Genomic DNA, 20254 nt, shown 5'->3' on the forward strand with positions numbered 1-20254 from the left:
AAAAACAACAATGCTTCTCTTTCTAGTAGCATAAAACTGCCAACAGCCCAAGTACAAGCGCTTAGAAGTATAAGACTCATTAATGCTATTTGCCTTTGTTTTTTGATGTCCTGGATCCAACCCCATTGGCACTGATTATTCTGTCTACCCAAAAACCCCACCAGGACTCAAGCGTGCCCTCAAAATTAAGGCTCCAATTCCATTCAAGGGGGACATTTAAATGACCAAGTCCCAGGGGAAAAAAAGGCCGCACTGTAGCTGAAGGTGGCCACACCAAGGTGCCCACGCCCCTTCCACCCGAGCAGCTTCTGTTCTGTCTTGCCCCTCACCACATTTAAAAGAGTCTGAACTTACATATCATCGAAGACAAGTTTCTGCCTCTTGCAGTCCCTGTGGCCGTTGGAGCCTGGAGACCACGGCTCCGTCTGCGGTCGTGACTTGTGGAGGGGAATGTTTTCGGAATTGTTGTGAGCTGCTTTCTAAACAACAAACAACACATGTCTTTGAGAAATTGGCCACCTGGTGAAGCGAGCAGCCCATCACATCATACATACATAGAATATCTTTGGCTCTACAGAACATCTTTGTGCGCTGTATTAGAACTGATGGGATTTTGTCTCAATAAAGAAATACATGCATTCTAGGTATCTGCCGAGGGCTTCTACCTGTATTCTCAACTGTCATTCTCATGACACTATCAAAAGGGAAGTCACGACACCCACTCTCACAGATCCAGAAACAGGCTTGGGTTCAGCAACTTGCCGACTGTGGTGGATGCCAGGGGTTAGGGTTTAGACGCCTACTTTTCCCAGCCTACTAGACTGAAGACTGGCCAGTTCAGTTTTCATCAGCATCCTCCAGGGGGCTGGTGAAAACACAGATTGCCGGGCCCCACCCTGAGAGTCTGGGATTCAGCAGGGCTGGGGTGGGGACCTAGAATCTGCCTTTCCATCTAGTTCCCAGTGAGGCGGATGCTGTAATCACCCGCGATCCTGGAACCACGCTTTCAGAACCATTCACTCATCTCAACAGTCAACCAGTCATTCATCTCACAGGTTTGCTGGTTCTCGTTGGGCTGCCTGTGAAGACCAGAAGGAGTCAACAGGAATCACTAGGAATTACTTAAAAAATAAATTCGGCCGGGCACGGTAGCTCACACCTGTAATCCCAGCACTTTGGGAGGCCGAGGCAGGCGGATCACCTGAGGTCGGGAGTTCGAGACCAGACTGACCAACATGGTGAAACTTCATCTCTACTAAAAATACAAAATTAGCCAGACGTGGTGGCACATGCCTGTAATCCCAGCTACTCGGGAGGCTGAGACGGGAGAATCACTTGAACTCGGGAGGCAGAGGTTGCGGTGAGTCGAGACCATGCCATTGCACTCCAGCCTGGGCAACAAGAGTGAGACTCCGTCTCAAAAAAAAAATAAAAAAATAAATAAAATAAAAAAAAAATAAATAAATTCTAGGCCAGGCATGGTGGCTCACACCTGTAATCCCAGCACTTTGGGAGGCCAAGGCAGGCAGATCACCTGAGGTCAGGAGTTCAAGACCAGCCTGGCCAACATGGCAAAACCCTGTCTCTACTAAAAATACAAAATTTAGCCAGGCATGGTGGCAGGTGCCTGTAATCCCAGCTACTTGGGAGGCTGAGGCAGGAGAATCGTTTTAACCTGGGAGGTGGAGGTTGCAGTGAGCCAAGACTGCACCATTGCACTCCAGCCTGGACAACAAGAACAAAACTCCATCTCAAATATATATGTATATATATATATGGAACACATTAGTCTGTGGAGAAGTTTTAAAAGTCACATTACTTGGGGTACAAACATTTACATGGCACCTATTGTGTGCTAAACACATGGATCATAAAACAATGTTGGTGGTTAGGAAATGCAAATGGTTTCTCTGAAGTAATTAAATTGAGTGTATACAAATGCTTCTTTAAATATGGACTGCTTTTACATGTAGCACTGTAAGGGTTAGAGTCTACCGTCATAGAAGGCCAGGAAGCTCAGATGTCAACATTTTAAAATTGTTCTTAAACTCCTCCAGTGGCCTCTGCTTGCTCTTGGTAAAAGGAGCGATCCCAGCCAAGTGGCCCCTCAGCCATTCTTTGCCTGTGGCCTCTGTTCCCCAGATTTATGGGCTTGTGTCCAGTTCTTTCTTGGGACCTCTGCACTTGCTGCTTCCTCTGCCTGTAATGCTCTTTGCCTCTTACTATATGGCGACTTGCCTTTTAGAGATCTCGCATCAGGGGTCAGCCATCTACGGCCAGGGAGTCAACCCTGGCCCTTTTTGTAAATAAAGTTTTATTGGAAACTAATCCTGCCTATGTATTTATCTACTGTCTGCTTTCCTGCTACAACAGCAGAGTTGAGTAGCTGGGATGGAAACCGTGCAGCCCATAAACGCTTAAATTATTTATCTGACTCTTTACAGCAGCAGTTCTCAACTGGGGGCAAGTTGACAATGCCTGGAGACATTTTTAGTTGTCACCACTGCGAGTGGGTGCTCATAGCATCTATTGGGTGGAGGCCAGGGATGCTGCCAAATGTTCTACGTTGCACAGGACAGCCCCACCACAAGTAATTACTCAGTCCAAAATGTCAAAACCTGCTTCGCAGAGGCCAGGCACGGTGGCTCATGCCTGTAATTCCAGCACTTTGGGAGGCTGAGGTGGGTGGATCATGAGGTCAGGAGATCGAGACCATCCTGGCTAACACGGTGAAAACCCGTCTCTACTAAAAAAATACAAAAAATTAGCCCTGGGCGTGGTGGCCCGCGCCTGTAGTCCCAGCTACTTGGGAGGCTGAGGCAGGAGAATGGTGTGACCTCAGGAGGTGGAGCTTGCAGTGAGCTGAGGTTGCGCCACTGCACTCCAGTCTGGGTGACAGAGCGAGACTCCGTCTCAAAAAAAACCAAAAAACCTGTTTCGCAGAAAGTTTACCACTCCTAGGACTAATTCAAGCTGCTTTGTTATAAGAGCTCCTAGTTCTTTGTGAGTTCCCTTTTTAGCACTGAAACCGTTGGTGGTGAATCACGGATGTGTGTGATCCCCTGTATAAGGCTCTCTCCCCAGCTAACTGTAAGCTTCATGTGGGCACAAATGGAATCCGCTGGATTGTTATTGCATCTCTGGTGCTCAGCACAGTGCCCAGCATGTAATAAGTACTTACTGAATGAGCTCCTGTTTGGTGAAAAATAACTAAATAAAATCTACAATTGGTTTATAGTTCTCTGCGTATCGTAGCTGCTCATGATATAAGGATATAGAGGGAAATAAAAAAACTTGAGTTGGTGGCTTTTTGTTCCATGTTTTTCTAATATAGGTCTTCCCCAATTCTTTCAGTCTAGAACTAAAGACCACTGCTCCCAAGTGAGGGTGCACAAAAAAGGTTCATTTCCTGAGGATGCTGTAAGATTTAGGCTCTCGTGGGAACTTCCAGCAACTTTAGTAATCTTTAATTCATGGGATAAAGTGTTACACACTGCTCCCTCCCTCATCTTTCTCATCTTTCTTTGCAGAGTCCTGTTCTTTCTTTCTTTCTTTTTTTTTTTTTTTTTTTGAGACAGAGTCTCGCTCTGTCACCCAGGCTGGAGTGTAGTGCTATGATCTCGGCTCACTGTTACCTTCACCTCCCAGGTTCAAGCGATTCTCCTGCTTCAGCCTCCTGAATAGCTGAGATTACAGGCATGGGCCACCACGCCTGGCCACCCAGCTGGTTTTGATAGGCACAGTGACTACCACAGGGGAGGGTTTGGAAGTAACTAATGTTCCTGAAAGGATGAGTGGTCCAGGGCCACTGGCTGTTAGAGGCTGGCACGGCAGTGAAGAGGAACTAACATGTAATGTTAGTTGCATAGGCATCCCTAGGTGTTGGAGTTTTTTTTTTTTTTTGAGACAGAGTCTTGCTCTGTCGCCCAGGCTGGAGTGCAGTGGCGAGATCTCAGCTCACTGCAACCTCCGCCTCCCAGGTTCAAGCAATTCCACTAACTCAGCCTCCAGAGTAGCTGGGACTACAGGCGTCTGCCACCACGCCAGGCTAATTTTTGTATTTTCAGTAGAGATGGGGTTTCACCATGTTGGTGAGGCTGGTCGTGAACTCCTGACCTCAAGTGATCCACCCGCTGCAGCCTCCCAAAGTGCTGGGATTACAGGCATGAGCCACCATGCCCGGTCGGGGTCTTTTCATAATATTATCTCTTTTAAATCTTATCACTACCATTTTGCAGGTAAAGAAACAGGAGCAGAGAGATTAAGCAACTGGCCCAAGATCACACTGTAGCTAAGAGGTGAGGTCAGATTGTGAACCCAAGTCCCCTGCTCTTCCCCTGGGGCGTGCTGGAATCACCCGAGATCGCTGGAAAAGGGGTGGTGGTGGGGGTCCCCCACTGCGGCTGCGACACTGGCCAATAATGGCAGAGTGGGGGCCCTGTAGCTTTCAGTGTGGGGTTTCAATCCCAGATTTAACTCTGCCCTGGGGTAAGAAATTTTTCCCAATAGAAAGATTGGTTGGTTCAAACTCCTAATTTACTTTGTCCCGGGATGGTATTACTTTGAGGTCTTTTCTTTTCAGAAGGAAAAATAAAATCCTGCCTAAGCAACAGAGGGTTAGAACTCTCCCTCAGGGTTCTTCTTCCCCGCTCTCTGTTGGGAGAGTGAAGGGGGCTGTCCTCTGCTGGGTCTTCCTAGAAGCGGGAGGCATTTAGGAATTCTCAAGGGACCTCAAGCATGTGTTTAGACTGTGCTAGGTTAGAGACAGAGCTTGGGGGTGCTCAATTTCATTTTGGTTTTAATTGGAAAAGGAAGAGCATCAACAAACCGTGAGGTCTCCGCCGTGAGGCTGCAGCTGGCTGTCGGCCTTAGGCTTTTTGCCGGAAGAGGCTGAAGTAAACAAACTGTTGCCATTAGGTCGGTTGGAAGAAGTTAAGTCCTCGCTGGTGTATTTGTGTTTAGATGCATCGGAGAGGGGTGAGATGGGCGACCGAAGCATTTTTTCATTTTTATTTATTGGTATTGCCACACTGAAAAAGGAAATTACAGTAATGGAATGTTACAGAGTCAGCACAGGGAAAGGTAAATGTTTTCATATGACCCAAACCACCCAACTGGGACCTGTTGGTAGGAGAAGCTTATTGGGAATTATTATACCAGGAAACAAGTTAATGGCATTAGGATCATAACAAACAATAAGCAAATATCACTCACTGTTTCTTTTCTCTTCCCATCAGGATGAGTAGTAATTCTGGAGCCAGCAACCAAAGTACACGACTAGGACTAATAACACTTTCATTTTCCAAGTCCTTTATCCAAGGATCTCAAAATACCCAACAAACAACTTACTGTTTTCCTAACAAGCATAAGGAGCAAGCAGTGGGAAAGTCAATCAACAACAATAAATGAATTCTACATTTGTGTCTTTTTTTGAGACAGGATCTGGCTCTGCTGTCCAGGCTGGAGAGCAGCGGCGGGATCTTGGCTCACTGTAGCCCTAACCACCTGGGCTCAGGCAATCCTCCCACCTCAGCCTCCTGAGTAGCAGGGACTACAGGTATGCATCACCACACCTGGCTAATTTTTCATATTTTTTGTAGAGATGGGGTTTCACCATGTTGCCCAAGCTGGTCTTGGACTCCTGGACTCAAGGTGCCTCGGCCTCCCAAAGTGCTGGGATTACAGACATGAGCCATCGTGCCCAGCCAAATTCTACACTTCTTTTTATTTTTTATTTTTTTGAGATGGAGTTTTGCTCTTGTCACCCAGGCTGGAGTGCAATGGCACAATCTTGGCTCACTGCAGCCTCTGCCTCCTGGGTTCAAGTGATTTTCCTGCCTCTGCCTCAGCCTCCCGAGGACTCCCAAGTAGCTGGGATTACAGGTGCCTGCCACTACATCCGGCTACTTTTTGTATTTTTAGTAGAGACGAGGTTTCACCATGTCAGCCAGGCTGGTCTTGAACTTCTAACCTCAGGTGATCCACCCGCCTCGGCCTCCCAAAGTGCTGGGATTATAGGCGTGAGCCACCGCGCCCAGTCTGTATTCTACATTTCTAAAAAGACTTTTGCTATCTCATCTGAGCTTGTACTAAATATAATATAGAAAATAATAAAACCAGAGAACAACCTGCAATATGTGAAGCCAATTCTTAATATCTGAGTTTATGGCTTAACCAGGGATTGATCAGATTAAACCTAGAATATAAAAACAGTGAGTAGGAGGCCGGGTATGGTGGCTCATGCCTGTAATCCCAGCACTTTGGGAGGCCAAGATGGGCAGATCACTTGAGGTTGGGAGTTCGAGACCAGCCTGGCCAACATGGTGAAACCCTGTCTCTGCTAAAAACACAAAAATTAGCCGGGTGTGGTGGCGCATGCCTGTAATCCCAGCTACTCAGGAGACTGAGGCAGCAGAATCACCTGTGGGAAGTGGATGTTGCAGTGAAGCGAGATTGCACCACTGCACTCCAGCCCAGGTGACAGAATAAGACTCCGTCTCCAAAATAAATAAATAAATAAATATGGTGAGTAGAAGTTACAGTTTCTGATTCCTAACTCCTTATTTTACCTTCAAAACTACTGTCTGTGCTTGAATATAACGTTCTCCAAAATCAACCATCAGTGAAGAGGGATTCACTTATATCTGAGTTTGCAATGTATATTATATTGTTAGGGCTCTATTACTTAAAGTATTGTTTGGGGAAGACAGATTAGTTTGAAATAAACTCAGTCATCGCTAATTTAGGATACTTATAGAGGTCACCTGGTAGAGTCAGTTAAAAAATGGTAAAGCCATCTAACAAAGATTTATTCATTATTCTTGGGGTTGGGATCTCTTAATTGCACGTGTTGGTTATCACCGCAAACAAGCCACTAAAGTCACTTCGAAAAGCAATTTCCTTAGCTGGTGGTCACAGTGGAGAAATTACAAACACAGACCTCTAGAACAAATGACAAAACCAAGGTTCTGAATGTTATGCAAATGGATACATGTGGGGATAGAATTTCTGGTGAAAAGCACTGTTCCAAAAGCACTGTGTGTCTAACAACATAGAGGCTGTGTCACGCAAAAGTGCTTTGGGAGTATCAAAAGTTGCTCATCTAGAGATGGTTAAGATGCTGATGTTGAAGATAATGTGAACAGCCTGATTATAATTGTTTCTCGAAATGTGAGTGAAGAAAGACCTTTTCCTCAGTCTCTATTATTTGACATACTTTATGATTTTTACAGTGCACGGAAAACAAAACTGTGACATTAAATATTATCATGGATATCATGATTGCCTGTTTTTCATCACTGCAAGTCTATATATATATTCAAGTTGACCAAAGAAACTTTCTTTGGAGCTCTTCTTTGAAATGGGCAATCCCCTTCTCTGGGACTGCTGTACAGCACTGGTAAAACTTGATAGTAGTAATCACAATTCCAGAGGTACACAGACCACCTTTCCCAGGCTGTACTCTAAGCATTTTATATGCATTGTGTCACCACTTAACAGCAACAAAACCATCAGAACTAGGAGGCTCTGCCAGGCTAAGTCTCTAGAGCAAGAGTTTTTTAACCTGGGGTCCAATAACTTGAATGGAGAAGTGACCTCTTCATTTTCACTAACCTCTCACTGTAACAGAACATTTCCTTCAACTATGAGTAAAGGTATGAAACCAGAGTCATGGTTTAGCAGGAGCAGTAGTACAACACTTGTGACTGTGTCACCGGTATAAATCACAGCTATTTTCTTTTTTTCTTTTTCTTTTCTTTTTTGAGATGGAGCCTCTCTGTTGCCCAGGCTGGAGTGCCATGGCGCAATCTGGGCTCCCTGCAACCTCCGCCTCCCGGGTTTGAGCGATTTTCCGGCCTCAGCCTCCCAAGTAGCTGGGACTACAGGAGCATGCCACCACACCCAGCTAATTTTTTTATATTTTTAGTAGATACGGGGTTTCACCATACTGGCCAGGCTGGTCTTGAACTCCTGACCTTGTGATCTGCCCTCCTCAGCCTCCCAAAGTGCTGGGATTACAGGTGTGAGCCACCGCACCCGGCCAAATCACAGCTATTTTCATATCATATTGCAGTTGTGCATACATACAGTTTATATTCCTCACTGCTTAGAAATTCTGGAAGCCACCAGATCAGCTAGAAAGGTTATTTAGTGCATTAACAAGCACTAAAGGATATCACACATTTAAAAATATTTGGGGACTTCATTTTCCCCATTTCCCCTTTCCCAATATTTTGGGCTGGCATCCACCCTGCATAGAGGACCGAGGAGTGGGCAGCATGCAGGGGCAGCCCTCCCTCCCGCTCAGACCCACAGGAGCCCTCGCCTTTCAAGGTGATTCCGGCGCTGCAGTGGGCCTGTGTGTGTGCACCCTCGCCCGCCAGTTTCCTCGCCAAGTTTTAGCACTGCTCTACATCTTTTCCTAACCTTTCAGTTTACATTTTTATGTGTTGTGCCGAGACATTCATCTCTCTTTAAAACTCTATCTATACGGTCAGGGAGGGTGAGGAGTGTCTTAGAGAGGAAAAGTGGTTTCCATGCTGTGGTATTTCAAAATGGAAAGAGCTTCTATGACTGATGATAAGCTACTCGTTTCTAATAAATACCTGGGATCTTGCCTTGCTTGTAAGCCATTCATCACAGAGGGTAGTCAGTGCTGGGTGGGTCCATCTGGAACCTCTTGAGAGGAATGTGTGAGTGGCCATTTAACCTTGGGAGCACGGACCCTTCTAAGGCCACAATTTTAGTCTATATCCAATTAATTGCTTTAGGTGCCGCACATGGAGATTCTGCTTGAAGTGTGTATTTCTTCGTCTGCGTAATAAGCTTAGTGTTCTTATGAGTGTTCTTATGAGTTTAGCGGTTACCATTAAAATATTGATTAGAAATTTAGTTATTAAGTTTTTTTGGGGGAAGGGCATGTCTTGGGGAGTGCAGAGCTGTATGTAACTAGTATCTGGTCTTTGGTTATGGAGAAGTACCTTGCATGAGTATCTGGAGCTATAATGTGTGGCACATGTGTAGCCATAATGATAAGACTTGGGTTAAAGGAGGGAAGCAAGTCTGCAGACCTTGACCAGAGTAATCCTCAAAAAGCCTGACCCTCCTCCAACATACCAGGTGGCTTTCAGACCCAGAGATCTCTCCAGCTCACTTCCACTTTGGAGGGAATGCACGTACCTGTTGATGTTCATGTTGCAGTGGTTTGTAGACAAAGTATTACTGGTGGAGGTGGCCAGTCTTGAAGAGCTGTCTTTTTCTCCCTGGGACTTCTTGATCTCCCTGTAGTCGTCTTCGTTGTCACACTGTATGGGAATAAACTAAAGTCAATCAGCACTGGATTTCAAGAGGTATTATGAGTTCCCAGGCACCGACTTCCACAGAACAAGGCCTCCTGGGAGCCCCACTCACCTGGCTTCCCCGAAGCGCAGCCTGAGCAGCTGTGCCCCTGTTGGGAGGAGCTAATAGCTTCTCCATTAGCTCCTCAACAAGCAAGGATGAAATCTGTCAGTTTTACAATTGACAGCTGATGGAGAGGCGAGGCACGATGCCATGATTCAACATTTTGAATTCTGAAAGCTGCTCTGCCATCAACCGGCTTAGGATTTAGCCCTCCAACTGGTCTGAGTTCCCACTGCAGCTCCAGCGGCACTCACCTTGGCATTTCTTGGTATCAGAATAAAGTACAGCAAGTGTGTGTTCTCTGGGATTCATGCCATAAGGGCAATGGCAAGCCTGGACTTTTCTGTTTTAAAAATTCTTGCCTTGGCCAGGCACGGTGGCTCATGCCTGTAATCCCAGCACTTTGGGAGGCCAAGGCAGGCGAATCACGAGGTCAGGAGATTGACACCATCCTAGCCAACATGGTGAAACCCCATCTCTACTAAAATACAAAAAATTAGCCAGGTGTGGTGGTGCGCACCTGTAGTCCCAGCTACTTGGGAGGCTGAGGCAGGAGAATCGCTTGAACCTGGGAGGCAGAGATTGCAGTGAGTCGAGATCACACCACTGTACTCCAGCCTGGTGACAGAGTGAGACTCCGTCTCAAAAAAAAAAAAAAAAAAAAATTGCCTTTTGTGAACTGCAAGCAGAAGCTATTATCTCTTGGTGCCTTAATTCTAGTTTTCAGTTACTATCCCATGACATCTTAGAATCCATAAAGTACCTTTTTCTAAAACAGTACTTTGATTGGATCCTTGTTGCCATGATTGGGTTTAATTTTATTTATTTATCTAGAGACAGAGTCTTGCTCTGTCACCCAGGCTGGAGTGCAGTGGTGTGATCATGGCTCACTGCAGCCTCGACCTCCCAGGCTCAGGTGATCCTCCCACCTCAGCCTTCCAAGTAGCTGGGAATGCAAGTGTGTGCCACCACGCCTGGCTAATTTTTTGTATTTTTTGTAGAGACGGGGCTTTGCCATGTTGCTCAGGCTGATCTCAAACTCCTGGGCTCAAGCGATCCTCCCACCTTGGCCTCCCAAAGTGCTGGGATTACAGGCATCAGCTATCAGGCCAGCCTGTGTTTAACTTTTTAAGGTGCAACACAAATATATTCAGAAAGTACCATTTTCCATGAGATAACAGGAACCTAGTATGGTATCCTCAGGGCTGTCTGCATTATTTTCCAGGAGACAAGTGCCAACACCAAAGAGAGAAAGACTCTGACCTTCTTGCTCTGGCTGGGATTTTGCCACACAGCCTCTGCCACAGGGGCTCCCAGATGCTCACACTGTAATAGTACCCCCATGGAGGGCCCAAACCAAAGCTCCGAGTTCTTAGTCCTTAGCTCCAGGGCTCCAGCAGGGCGAGACTCCACAAGTTTGACAGCCAGGTCTATGGGGTCCCATCTCCAGCACCCAGTACTGGGGTACTAATGCCCAGAATACCAAGTAAAGAGCACTATAAAAATGTCCTTCCACTTCTCTTGTGTCTGTGTTTAATGATTCTTTAGATTTTATGAGTGCAGCCAGGTGTCAGGCTTAGTGTAAATGAAGTTTCTTAAGTTAAAATAAAAATGGCCATAAGTAATACAACTATTTAAACACAGAATATTACGGAATTTTATGTATGTCTTTCTGCACATCTCTCTAGTAAACTCTGTATGCCTGGACGGCTTTATGTATTTCCAGTCTGTCTATATATTACCAATGTCTATCTCTGCATATTTCATATGTGTATATTTCCATCAGCCTATTCAGTTAGCCATCCATCCCAGAGGTAATAGCCACACTCATTCCCAGATGATTAATTGACTGATTGATCCCTACACTCAACAAAGACTGAGCACCAGCAAGTAGTAAGGAAGACAGGGTGTGTAGAGAAAAACAGGAGGAATAGCAGGTAGGGAAGAAAATGAGCTGCCAAGTATTACTGACTTGCATTGTTTGAACATATTGTGTGAATCTGACAACACCCCTGCAAAGATGTCAGCATTTTTTTTGTTTTTTGAGACGGAGTCTCGCTTTATTGGCAGGCTGGAGTGCAACGGCCTGATCTCAGCTCAGTGCAACCTCCGCCTCCAGGGTTCAAGCGATTCTCCTGCCTCAGCCTCCCGAGTCGCTGGGATTACAGGCACGCGCCACCACATCCGGCTATTTTTGTATTTTTAGTAGAGACAGGGTTTCACCATGTTGGCCAGGATGGTCTCGATCTCTTGACCTCGTGATCCGCCCACCTTGGCCTCCCAAAGTGCTGTGATTATAGGCGTGAGCCACCATGGCCGGCCCCGATGTCAGCATTTTCTAGATGGAGAAACTGATGTTCAGAGAAAGTAAGGTCACCTGATTAAGGTCACCGAGGAGGCCAAGGACCATACATAACTTTCTGGGTCTAGTGCAAAATGAAAATGCTGGGCCCCTTGTTCAAAAGGCAGGAAAAGAGTGATGTTATAAAGCCCTCAAATAGAAAACATTTTCCTTTCTTTCACAGTCTCTGTCATGGAGGTGTCTACAGTATTTGCTATACACATTGTACTTCTTTGGGCATGGGGATACCTGGGGGGGTGAGTGTAGCCTCTCAAGGGCCCTGTCTGCCCTTGGACGAGGCATATGTGTGCAGCCCGCCAGTGTGGGCCTTCCCCTTCTGCCAATCAGAGGCCCTACCTGTGGTGCCCGAGTCGTCAGGCATTTCCCCAACAACCCACAGCAAATGGGCAACCCCCAGGGGATTGCAAGACCCTCTTTGGAATGTCTTACTACCTGGATGAGGGACAGGAAAGGTCCTTCCTCTGCCTGCACCTAGGCCCCTTCTTGGGGCAAGGGCAGCGACGGTCCCTGGACTAAGACAGGAAGTGGGAGGCTGCCTAGGGCCCAGGGTGCCAGGAGGCAGAAATGCAGGCAGAACCTGCCCTGCAGAAACAGGCAGGAGGTGGGAACACAGTGAGTCAAAGCTCCATATGCCCCTGCATATGTACCATCAATTTGCAGCATCACAAATTCAAAGATTACAGGAAAAATTTTAAGATGGCAGCCACAAGCATTCAATTCCAAGGGGCCCTGGGTGATGCACACCAGTATGGTCCCATGCATGGGGCCCATGAAAAGCTGGCCCTGCAGGAGGTAAATGGTAAAGACGGGATTTGAGGTCAGGACACTTTGGTGTGAAAATCCACACACTTTCCATTATATGTGAGCACTCTCAGGGCAATGGGGACCAACTAAGGGCGCCCACTGCCAGCTAATAATGGCCAGTGCTGGGTGGAAACTATGTTGGGGTCTCTTTATAAAATTATCTTTGCTGGCCACGTGCAGTGGCTCACGCCTGTAATCCCAGCACTTTAGGAGGCCGAGGCAGGCGGATCACCTGAGGTTGGGAGTTTGAGACCAGCCTGACCAACATGGTGAAACCCCATCTCTACTAAAAATACAAAATTAGCCAGGCATGGTGGCACATGCCTGTAATCCGAGCTACTCGGGAGGCTGAGGCAGGAGAATCACTTGAACCCAGGAGGCAGAGGTTGTGGTGAGCCAAGATGGTGGAGCATCACTGTACTCCAGCCTGGGCAACAAGAGCGAAACTCCGTCTCAAAAAAAAAGAAAATTTTTTTTTTCTTTGCATCCATACCAAGGAAAAGCAAAAAGCTGCCCCTTGAAGATATTTCTTTTCATGAACTTTCTTGCAAGGGCTTCAAATTCTACTTTATAGGGATAAATTACTTAATGTTATTAATATTATGTGAAGAAACACATCCTTTGGTACTTTATTTTTTATTTTATTTATTTCTTTGAGATGGAGTCTTGCTCTGTTGCCTAGGCTAGAGTGCAGTGGCATGATCTTGGCTCACTGCAACCTCCGCCTCCCAGGTTCAAGTGATTCTCCTGTCTCAGCCACCTGAGTAGCTGGGACTACAGGTGTGCACCATCATGTCTGGCTAATTTTTTGTATTTTAGTAGAGATGGGATTTTACCATGTTGTCCAGGCTGGTCTTGAACTCCTGAGCTCAGGCAATCCGCCCATCTCAGCCTCCCAAAGTGCTAGGATTAGAGGCGTGAGCCACCGTACCTGGCCTGGTACTTTAGAATGAATTTCTCTGGTCATAGGTGCCCTTAGGTTACAAAGATGATTGTCATAAAAAGGAGACTGAGTGCCTTCTCCATGTGCACTTACAAAGCAAGAAATATATTCATCGTGGCCAGGACAAGGTAACAATCTGTACTCCTTAGTCCCCTTCTCAATCACGGATTCGAAATAGCTGTGAAACATATGTATCCAGTCTAACTTTTCTATTGATAGACTAGACTGCCTTCAGAAAACTGGAAAATATACAAACCTCAGACTGATTTCTTATGTGATGCTCTGAAGCCAGACAGCCTGGGTTAATTCCTGGCTCAGCCCCTTAGGACCTATGTAACCTTGGGCAAGTTGCTTTAGGCTCTCTGAGCCTCTGTTCCCTCTCTGTAAAATGGGTATGACAATAATATTTGCCTCATAAAGTTATAAGGATGAAATGATTTAACATGTATAAAGTGCCTAGAGCAGCATCTGTCATGGAGACCTATATACCTGTGAGCTGTTGTTATTGAAAACTTTGTCCTAAATTTGGAGCCATCCATGCATATTGCAATCTTGGTCTGTCACCCATTGTATTTTTCACTGTGATAAAAATTACTTTTGAAGATACAGTAACAGGAGAGGTTAAAAATCCTCAAAATTGGCTTTAATGGATGATTAAGGTATTCTCCTGCACAAAAACCTTTGAAATGGGCTACACGTTCAGTGTCTGCTGCCAGAGATGCCCCCCAGCTCTCCCTGTCCTTGCTTTTGCTGCCCTTCTCACTCCCTGGACTCACCGCTTCCATTCCTGACCCTGGACGTATTCAAATATCCCTCCTCTACAGAGCCCTGTTTTCAGGGCCCCCTCCACCATGAAGCCCTCCCTGATCAATGCTAACGGAAGCAACAGCTGCTGGTTCTGATGCTGCATCAGGGTCTGCCGTATTCATTTTCACCTGCCACAACCTTGAACACTTCATGAAGCCACTGGCCTCTTGGGTCAATGAGTGATCCCACCATCAATGTCACCCCATTCCTCCCAGCAAAGAGTGGGGGTTCTCATGTGTTTAGCTTTCTCACAGGCCCTGCATCCAGCTGTGTGTGCACACACTTGATAAATATTTCCTATTTTGACATGCAGTGGGACAAGGCTTAATTACCTATAACTATAAAATAGGGATAATAGGCCGGGCGTGGTGGCTCATGCCTGTAATCCCAGCACTTTGGGAGGCTGAGGCAGGCAGATCACTTGAGGGCAGGAGTTCCAGACCAGCCCAGCCAACATGGTGATACCCTGTGTTTACTAAAAATACAAAAAAATTAGCTGGGCATGGTGGTGGACGCCTGTAATCCCAGATACTTGGGAGGCTGAGGTAGGAGAATTGCCTGAACCTGGGAGGCAGAGGTTGCAGTGAGCCGAGATTGTGCCATCGTAGTCCTGCTTGGGCGACAGACCAAGACTCCCTCTCAAAAAAAAAAAAAAAAAAAAAAAAAAAAAAAGGGATAATAATGGTACTTCCCTCACTGAGCAGTTCTAAGGACTAAGTTAGATGTTAAGTGCTTACAACAGTGTCTGGATATAGAAAGTACCCTAGAAGTGTGTGTTAGGTAAGGACACACAAAACTCCTGCGGCAGCCTACTGTCCCAAACAGCAGCCTATGGGTGCTCTACCCAAGTACCCACAAGTTAAGAGACAGCCCCTTCCCCTCCACGCCCCCGGCACCCCAGTCAGCCCCAGGCCTACCTTGCGTTTCCTCTTGGATTTTGGCAGAGCCTTTTCTGCAGGTGTGTCCGAAGTGTGGCTGGGCGGTGCGCTCTCAGAGTCCTTGTTGGCAGGGGCGCTCAATACCCCTGGCTCCTGGGGCAGGTGTTCTGGGATCCTGGACAGGAGGGTCAGGTCGATTTTGACCCAGAGAGACCTGATCTCGTCACTGTCCTTTAGAGGGGAGAGAAGTTCATTCCGGCCAAAGGGGACCAGTGTGTAGAACTGCTCCTCCAGCTCCTTGGCGATGTCACTGGTGGTCCTGGCGTTGATGGAGCCTACAGGGGCCCTGGGACCATTGCCCCCGTTGGCAGTGGCCTCCTTCAGCCTCTGATCATTCCCGGAGGAGGCAGAGGCAGCCACGGTCTGTGCTTTGGACAGAGGGTACTCCTCCTGCTCGGACTCCAGGTCGGAGTCCGAGGAGGAGGAAGAAGATGATGACTCTGTCTCAATGAACTCCTTGGATTTGGGGACGATCCTGCTCAGCCCCCGTGTGCGGCGCTTCTCGCAGGTCACGGAGGAGCGCAGCTCCTTACGGTGGCTCCCTCTGTTGTTGCCACAGGGCCTGGTTTTGGTGGGCTCCGGGGGGACCACCACGCTTGTCCCCAGCGCGTCCGCGGCCGCGGGCTCCTCGGGCCGGTGGCAGTTGGCGCCGTCCCCAGCTGAGGTCCTCTCGGTACGCCTGGTGGGCTTCTTGCCCGCGGACCTCCGGGCAGGCGCGGGCGCGTTCTCCACGGGCGCACAGGGCACTGGGGGTGGCGGGGCGGCTGCGCTCACCGCCACGGCCACGGCCGCGGGCGGGGACTTCTGCTTCACGCCTTTACTCCCAGGGGCCTTGTTCGCTGTCCTTGGCCTCTGCTCCTCCTTACAAGTGCTCTTGATCTCCTTCTCTCTCAGGCTGGGCTGGCAAACGTCGGGGACTTTCCCACAGTCCTGGACGTCCTCTTTCACCGGGTTGTAGTACTGATTGCTCTCTGGCCCGTGGCTTTCATTTTGGATCAGAATAGGAGGCTTGTGGGGATTAACTTTGTTTAGCCATTTATCCAGCTGCCACTTGTTAGAGGATGCCGGTTCAGCCTGAAAGCAGAAAACCGGTGACAAACAAAACATTTTTCATTACAGGCTCACTTAAAAGGGGCCTGGCTGTTTTTAACTTGACTTACTCCTCTAAGTGTATGAGCAGAAAACGAATGAGCTGGAAGCAAAAGGAAAATGGAAGCATGAAGTCTGTGTCGCAGCCCCATGTGGCACTCAGGATGCCTGGATGATGCTGTCCTTACCGGGCCGTGGCACTAAACGTCCTTGTACCACTTAAGTCTCTTTGGAAAAATAAGGAAAGCATTGTGCCTCATTAGAACCCATTTCCTAGTACTTTTGAGTGTTAGTATAATTTTTTTTAATAATTATACATACATATGTAAACTTGAAATTCCCCAAAACTTACAGAATAGTTTAGAGGCCCTGAGCATAAGTCACTTGTTTTTTTGGTGAGACTTAAAACTTTGGGGAGATCTGAAGAGGGGACTAAGTGGAACCTACAATCCCAAACAATTAACACATGATTTATGTGTTGAAGGCAGGTAGGCTGTAGTAATTTGGTAGTAGGAACAATGACCCTGGGAAGATGGCTTGTTTTGCATACAGAACTATTTCAGAGGGATTTGTGCATCTTTGGCAGCCTGACTGGGTCAGTCTATCCTCAACCTGCTTCCATCACACTTTGCTAGAAATATTTCAGACATGGAGGTGAGATGGAACACTTCCCTGCAAGCAGGTTTGCTAACTTAGAGCAACTCATGAAAGTCATTGGTTTTGAACTGTGGCCCCACAGGTTGGCTCTGCAGTTGAGGGTGTGGGGATGGCTAGGGAATGCCCTGAAATGGATGGGAAATGTGTAGATGCATTTTGTTCCTAGAACAGGTCTGTACTTTTCAGTTGTGTCTCTAAGAATCTATGTCTCAGAAGAAAAAAAAAATTAAGGACCAATCCAATAATTTTACAGGGAGTAAATACTGATGTCTAAAAAGTCAATTTATCCAGCATTATGATAATTAAGAGAAAACAGGTGTATTGAGAAGAATAGAATTTTAGCCAGAGTATTTTCAATTTGTGACTCTAAGTGAAATGGGGAAAGCATTTTGGCTAAGGTGATGTGTTTTTTCTTCCCTATGGCCTTCCACCTTTCGAATTCATGGCATCCATTTTTTCAGGGGAGACCAGATACCAGGCTAGAGTAAGAAGACACTGCTTAGCTCCATACTTCAAGCTTGATCAGTTCAAGTCTAGAGAAAATTGAGTCTGTTGCCAGAGAAAAAATGGTTTAACATAATAAATATAAATAACAAAATTTAATAAAATTTTAATTAAAAATAATACATTTAAATAATAAAATTTGAAAAGGTTCCTTTGAAGTATCAAGGTTTGTTTTTCAACAGTGAGGCCTGTATTAAGAGCAGAACTCAGGGCTCTTGGCCTCACTCCAGGCACTGAGGATTTCAGAGGGGGAATAAGAGGGCTGTATCATAGATGCAGGGGCCCTGGCTGAGTCTGGGGCACAGCTCAGGGAAATGAGAAACCTCTGATGGGCCAGAGGGGGCTGGGGCCAAGAGGAAATGGCCACAGAGTGGGGGGATCAGGCAACCAGAGCTATGACAGGGACCATGGACATCTTGCTGGTTGCCCCAAACCAGATGGGACCAACTGCCCTTCGGGGCAGACTGGCACAGGGTGTCTAATGACTTGGAGAAGCAAGAAAATTTCAGTGAAGGCCAGAATAAGGATGAAGGCCTCTTCTCTGGGCTATGAGGATGCAGAAGCCCATCCTGGAGTGCAGGTGGGGAAGGGGGGACCCCCATTCTGGTCTTTGACGTGACTTTTTTCTTTGCTTGTTTCCATGGCCACCAACAGAACCAGGGGCTCTAGAGAAATATGCAAATGAGTAGAAAGACAGACCGTTTTTGTACCTCTGAGTTCTACATAAATCATGACCTTGCTTTATTTGGCTTCTCCAGAGAAAGGGAACACAGGAAACCTATGGAACATGCCCAGTGCATGTGGCAGTGGTAGATGCCCTCCCATGGTCAAAGAAAGCAGGACAGTGGGACACGGAACAGCTTCTCAGCCAAGGGGGATCCCTCACCTCCCCTGAGATTAGCTGAGAGTGCCTGAAAGCTAATTTGGTGGCAAAAATAAATGGCTTCTAATTTTGTCTCTCCCAACCCCCATTTCTCTTGACCCCATCAAGTCAGTGCCTTCGCCTGTGCCTCAGCTTCCCTAGACAAATGGGACACAGTAAATATGAATGGATGCTGGAGGGGCCTCTTGCAGAAAGGGTGCACATATTGGGAGAGGGCACACACACACATGGCAGAACACACCCCTCACGCTGGCCCCGCCACTGCGTTTCACACTAGTTCTCCCTCACTGCTACCATCTGGAGCCTTCTATAGCCCACATCTCATATGTGAGAGAAGTCTGTTTGTAGCCAAAACACAGCTGCACATAGGAAAATTCACACTGAAACTTCCTAGCAGGAGCATTAACAGAAAGGCAGAATTTAATACATTTAGTATAGGCCCACTGCTTGGTACGCTTTAGGGTCATTTTTTCTGCACTTCACAGCTGAAGAAATCAGTTTGAAGTACCCACTTTCAACACATCACTAAATCACACTTTTTTATTTCTCAAGGATCTACAATAACCTCCTATTGCCTCTCAAACAAAATCCAAATTTCTAAGGGGGGTGTTTAAGGGCGTCCATTATCTTGCAATCATCTTTCATTGTCAGAATACCTACAGTTTAACTCCCACTTCATGTGTATTATCTCACTTAATCTTTACAGATAAGAAAGGTTATCACCCCTAACTTGTAGATGAGGCTCAGAGAGGCTAAGGGACATACCCAGAGCTGCACAGCTACCGGGTTCTACCGAGACTAACTTTGTACTCATCTAGGTTTAAAGACCAATTGTCTCCACTGCTGCATCACTGTGTCTCCCACTGTTTGGCATAGCCTCGTGAAAGAGGGACCACATTCCTTTGAGAAATGTCAGTCTTCAGCCTAAAATGACAGAATTAGATTTGAATTTTGGAGCAAACACCAAGAATACTCCAAACAGTACTTGTTGCCCTCTGTTATACTCAATTGCGTTGTCTTTTGATGTTCGTATTTGTTTCATGTATATATATGTCTTGTGTCTTCAAAAAAGCCAAATGCTTCTTTCAGGTGAGGGCCAGGTCTCTGTTTCTTTAGTATCCCTTGCAGCATCTATACTAGGTCAGGGAGGCAGATTGCCATGTCTCTCCTCCTAATAAGAACAACTCACAATGAGCTGTCACTCAAATTGTACCATTTATTCCTTTATCATCATCATTTTTCCCCCCGACAACCTTACAGATTAGGCAGAGCAGGAATATCTGCCATTCTGGAAATGAGGCAATTGTGGCCAAGGAAGCCGCAAGGATACAGAGTTTAGTGGCAGTGAGGAGGGGAACCTCAGGCTGCAGACGCCAGGCCACTGGCATGCAGCTGGCCACAGTCCGCCCCCTGAGCCGTCCATCCGGGGTTTCTGCCCAAGGTTCTGGTTTGTTTGCTGGCTCGCTGCTTTATATTTTCAGCCATGACTCTCCTCCCTAATTGATCTTCCCTCTGACTCACGCCCTAGCTCTCCATCATGCACTCTGGTCCCTGCTTCATCTAAATCCTTCAAGTACCCGCTGCCATGGACCTCGTAGGCACCTAATAAATGAGAAGCTTGTTGAATCAGCGAGCAACTTGAATCACATTTCTGCTGATTTTTAAGAACGATCTAGGGCAGCATTTTCCAAAATGTGCTTTTAGCTCATCTATCCCATGAAGGAGGGTTTCCAGAGTCAGATCAATCTGGGAAATGCCAGAATGGAAAACACAGTATACCTGAGCAATAGTAAGGGCTGGGTGATGATTCTGTAGGTAAAGAGGTGGGATAAACGTATTTTGTCCCAGATCTCTTCAACATTATG

The 20254-nt window shown here is 46.7% G+C and overlaps 1 protein-coding gene across 11 annotated transcripts in view; it reads right to left on the reverse strand.

The window, feature by feature from the left end:
- Positions 1-20254, reverse strand: part of AFF3 (ALF transcription elongation factor 3) — a 579079-nt gene that overhangs the window by 34975 nt on the left and 523850 nt on the right. For all 11 annotated transcript variants that reach the window (XM_063649229.1, XM_063649227.1, XM_063649228.1 and 8 more), the window contains 4 exons: positions 15236-16330; positions 9181-9305; positions 4829-5030; positions 355-479 (listed from right to left, as the gene is read on the reverse strand). In XM_063649229.1, the coding sequence (XP_063505299.1) occupies positions 355-479; positions 4829-5030; positions 9181-9305; positions 15236-16330 (1547 nt within the window). The remainder of the gene's footprint in view (positions 1-354; positions 480-4828; positions 5031-9180; positions 9306-15235; positions 16331-20254) is intronic.

The sequence above is a fragment of the Pongo pygmaeus genome, chromosome 12 (assembly GCF_028885625.2).
Source record: "Pongo pygmaeus isolate AG05252 chromosome 12, NHGRI_mPonPyg2-v2.0_pri, whole genome shotgun sequence".
NCBI classification, from domain to species: Eukaryota; Metazoa; Chordata; class Mammalia; order Primates; family Hominidae; genus Pongo; species Pongo pygmaeus.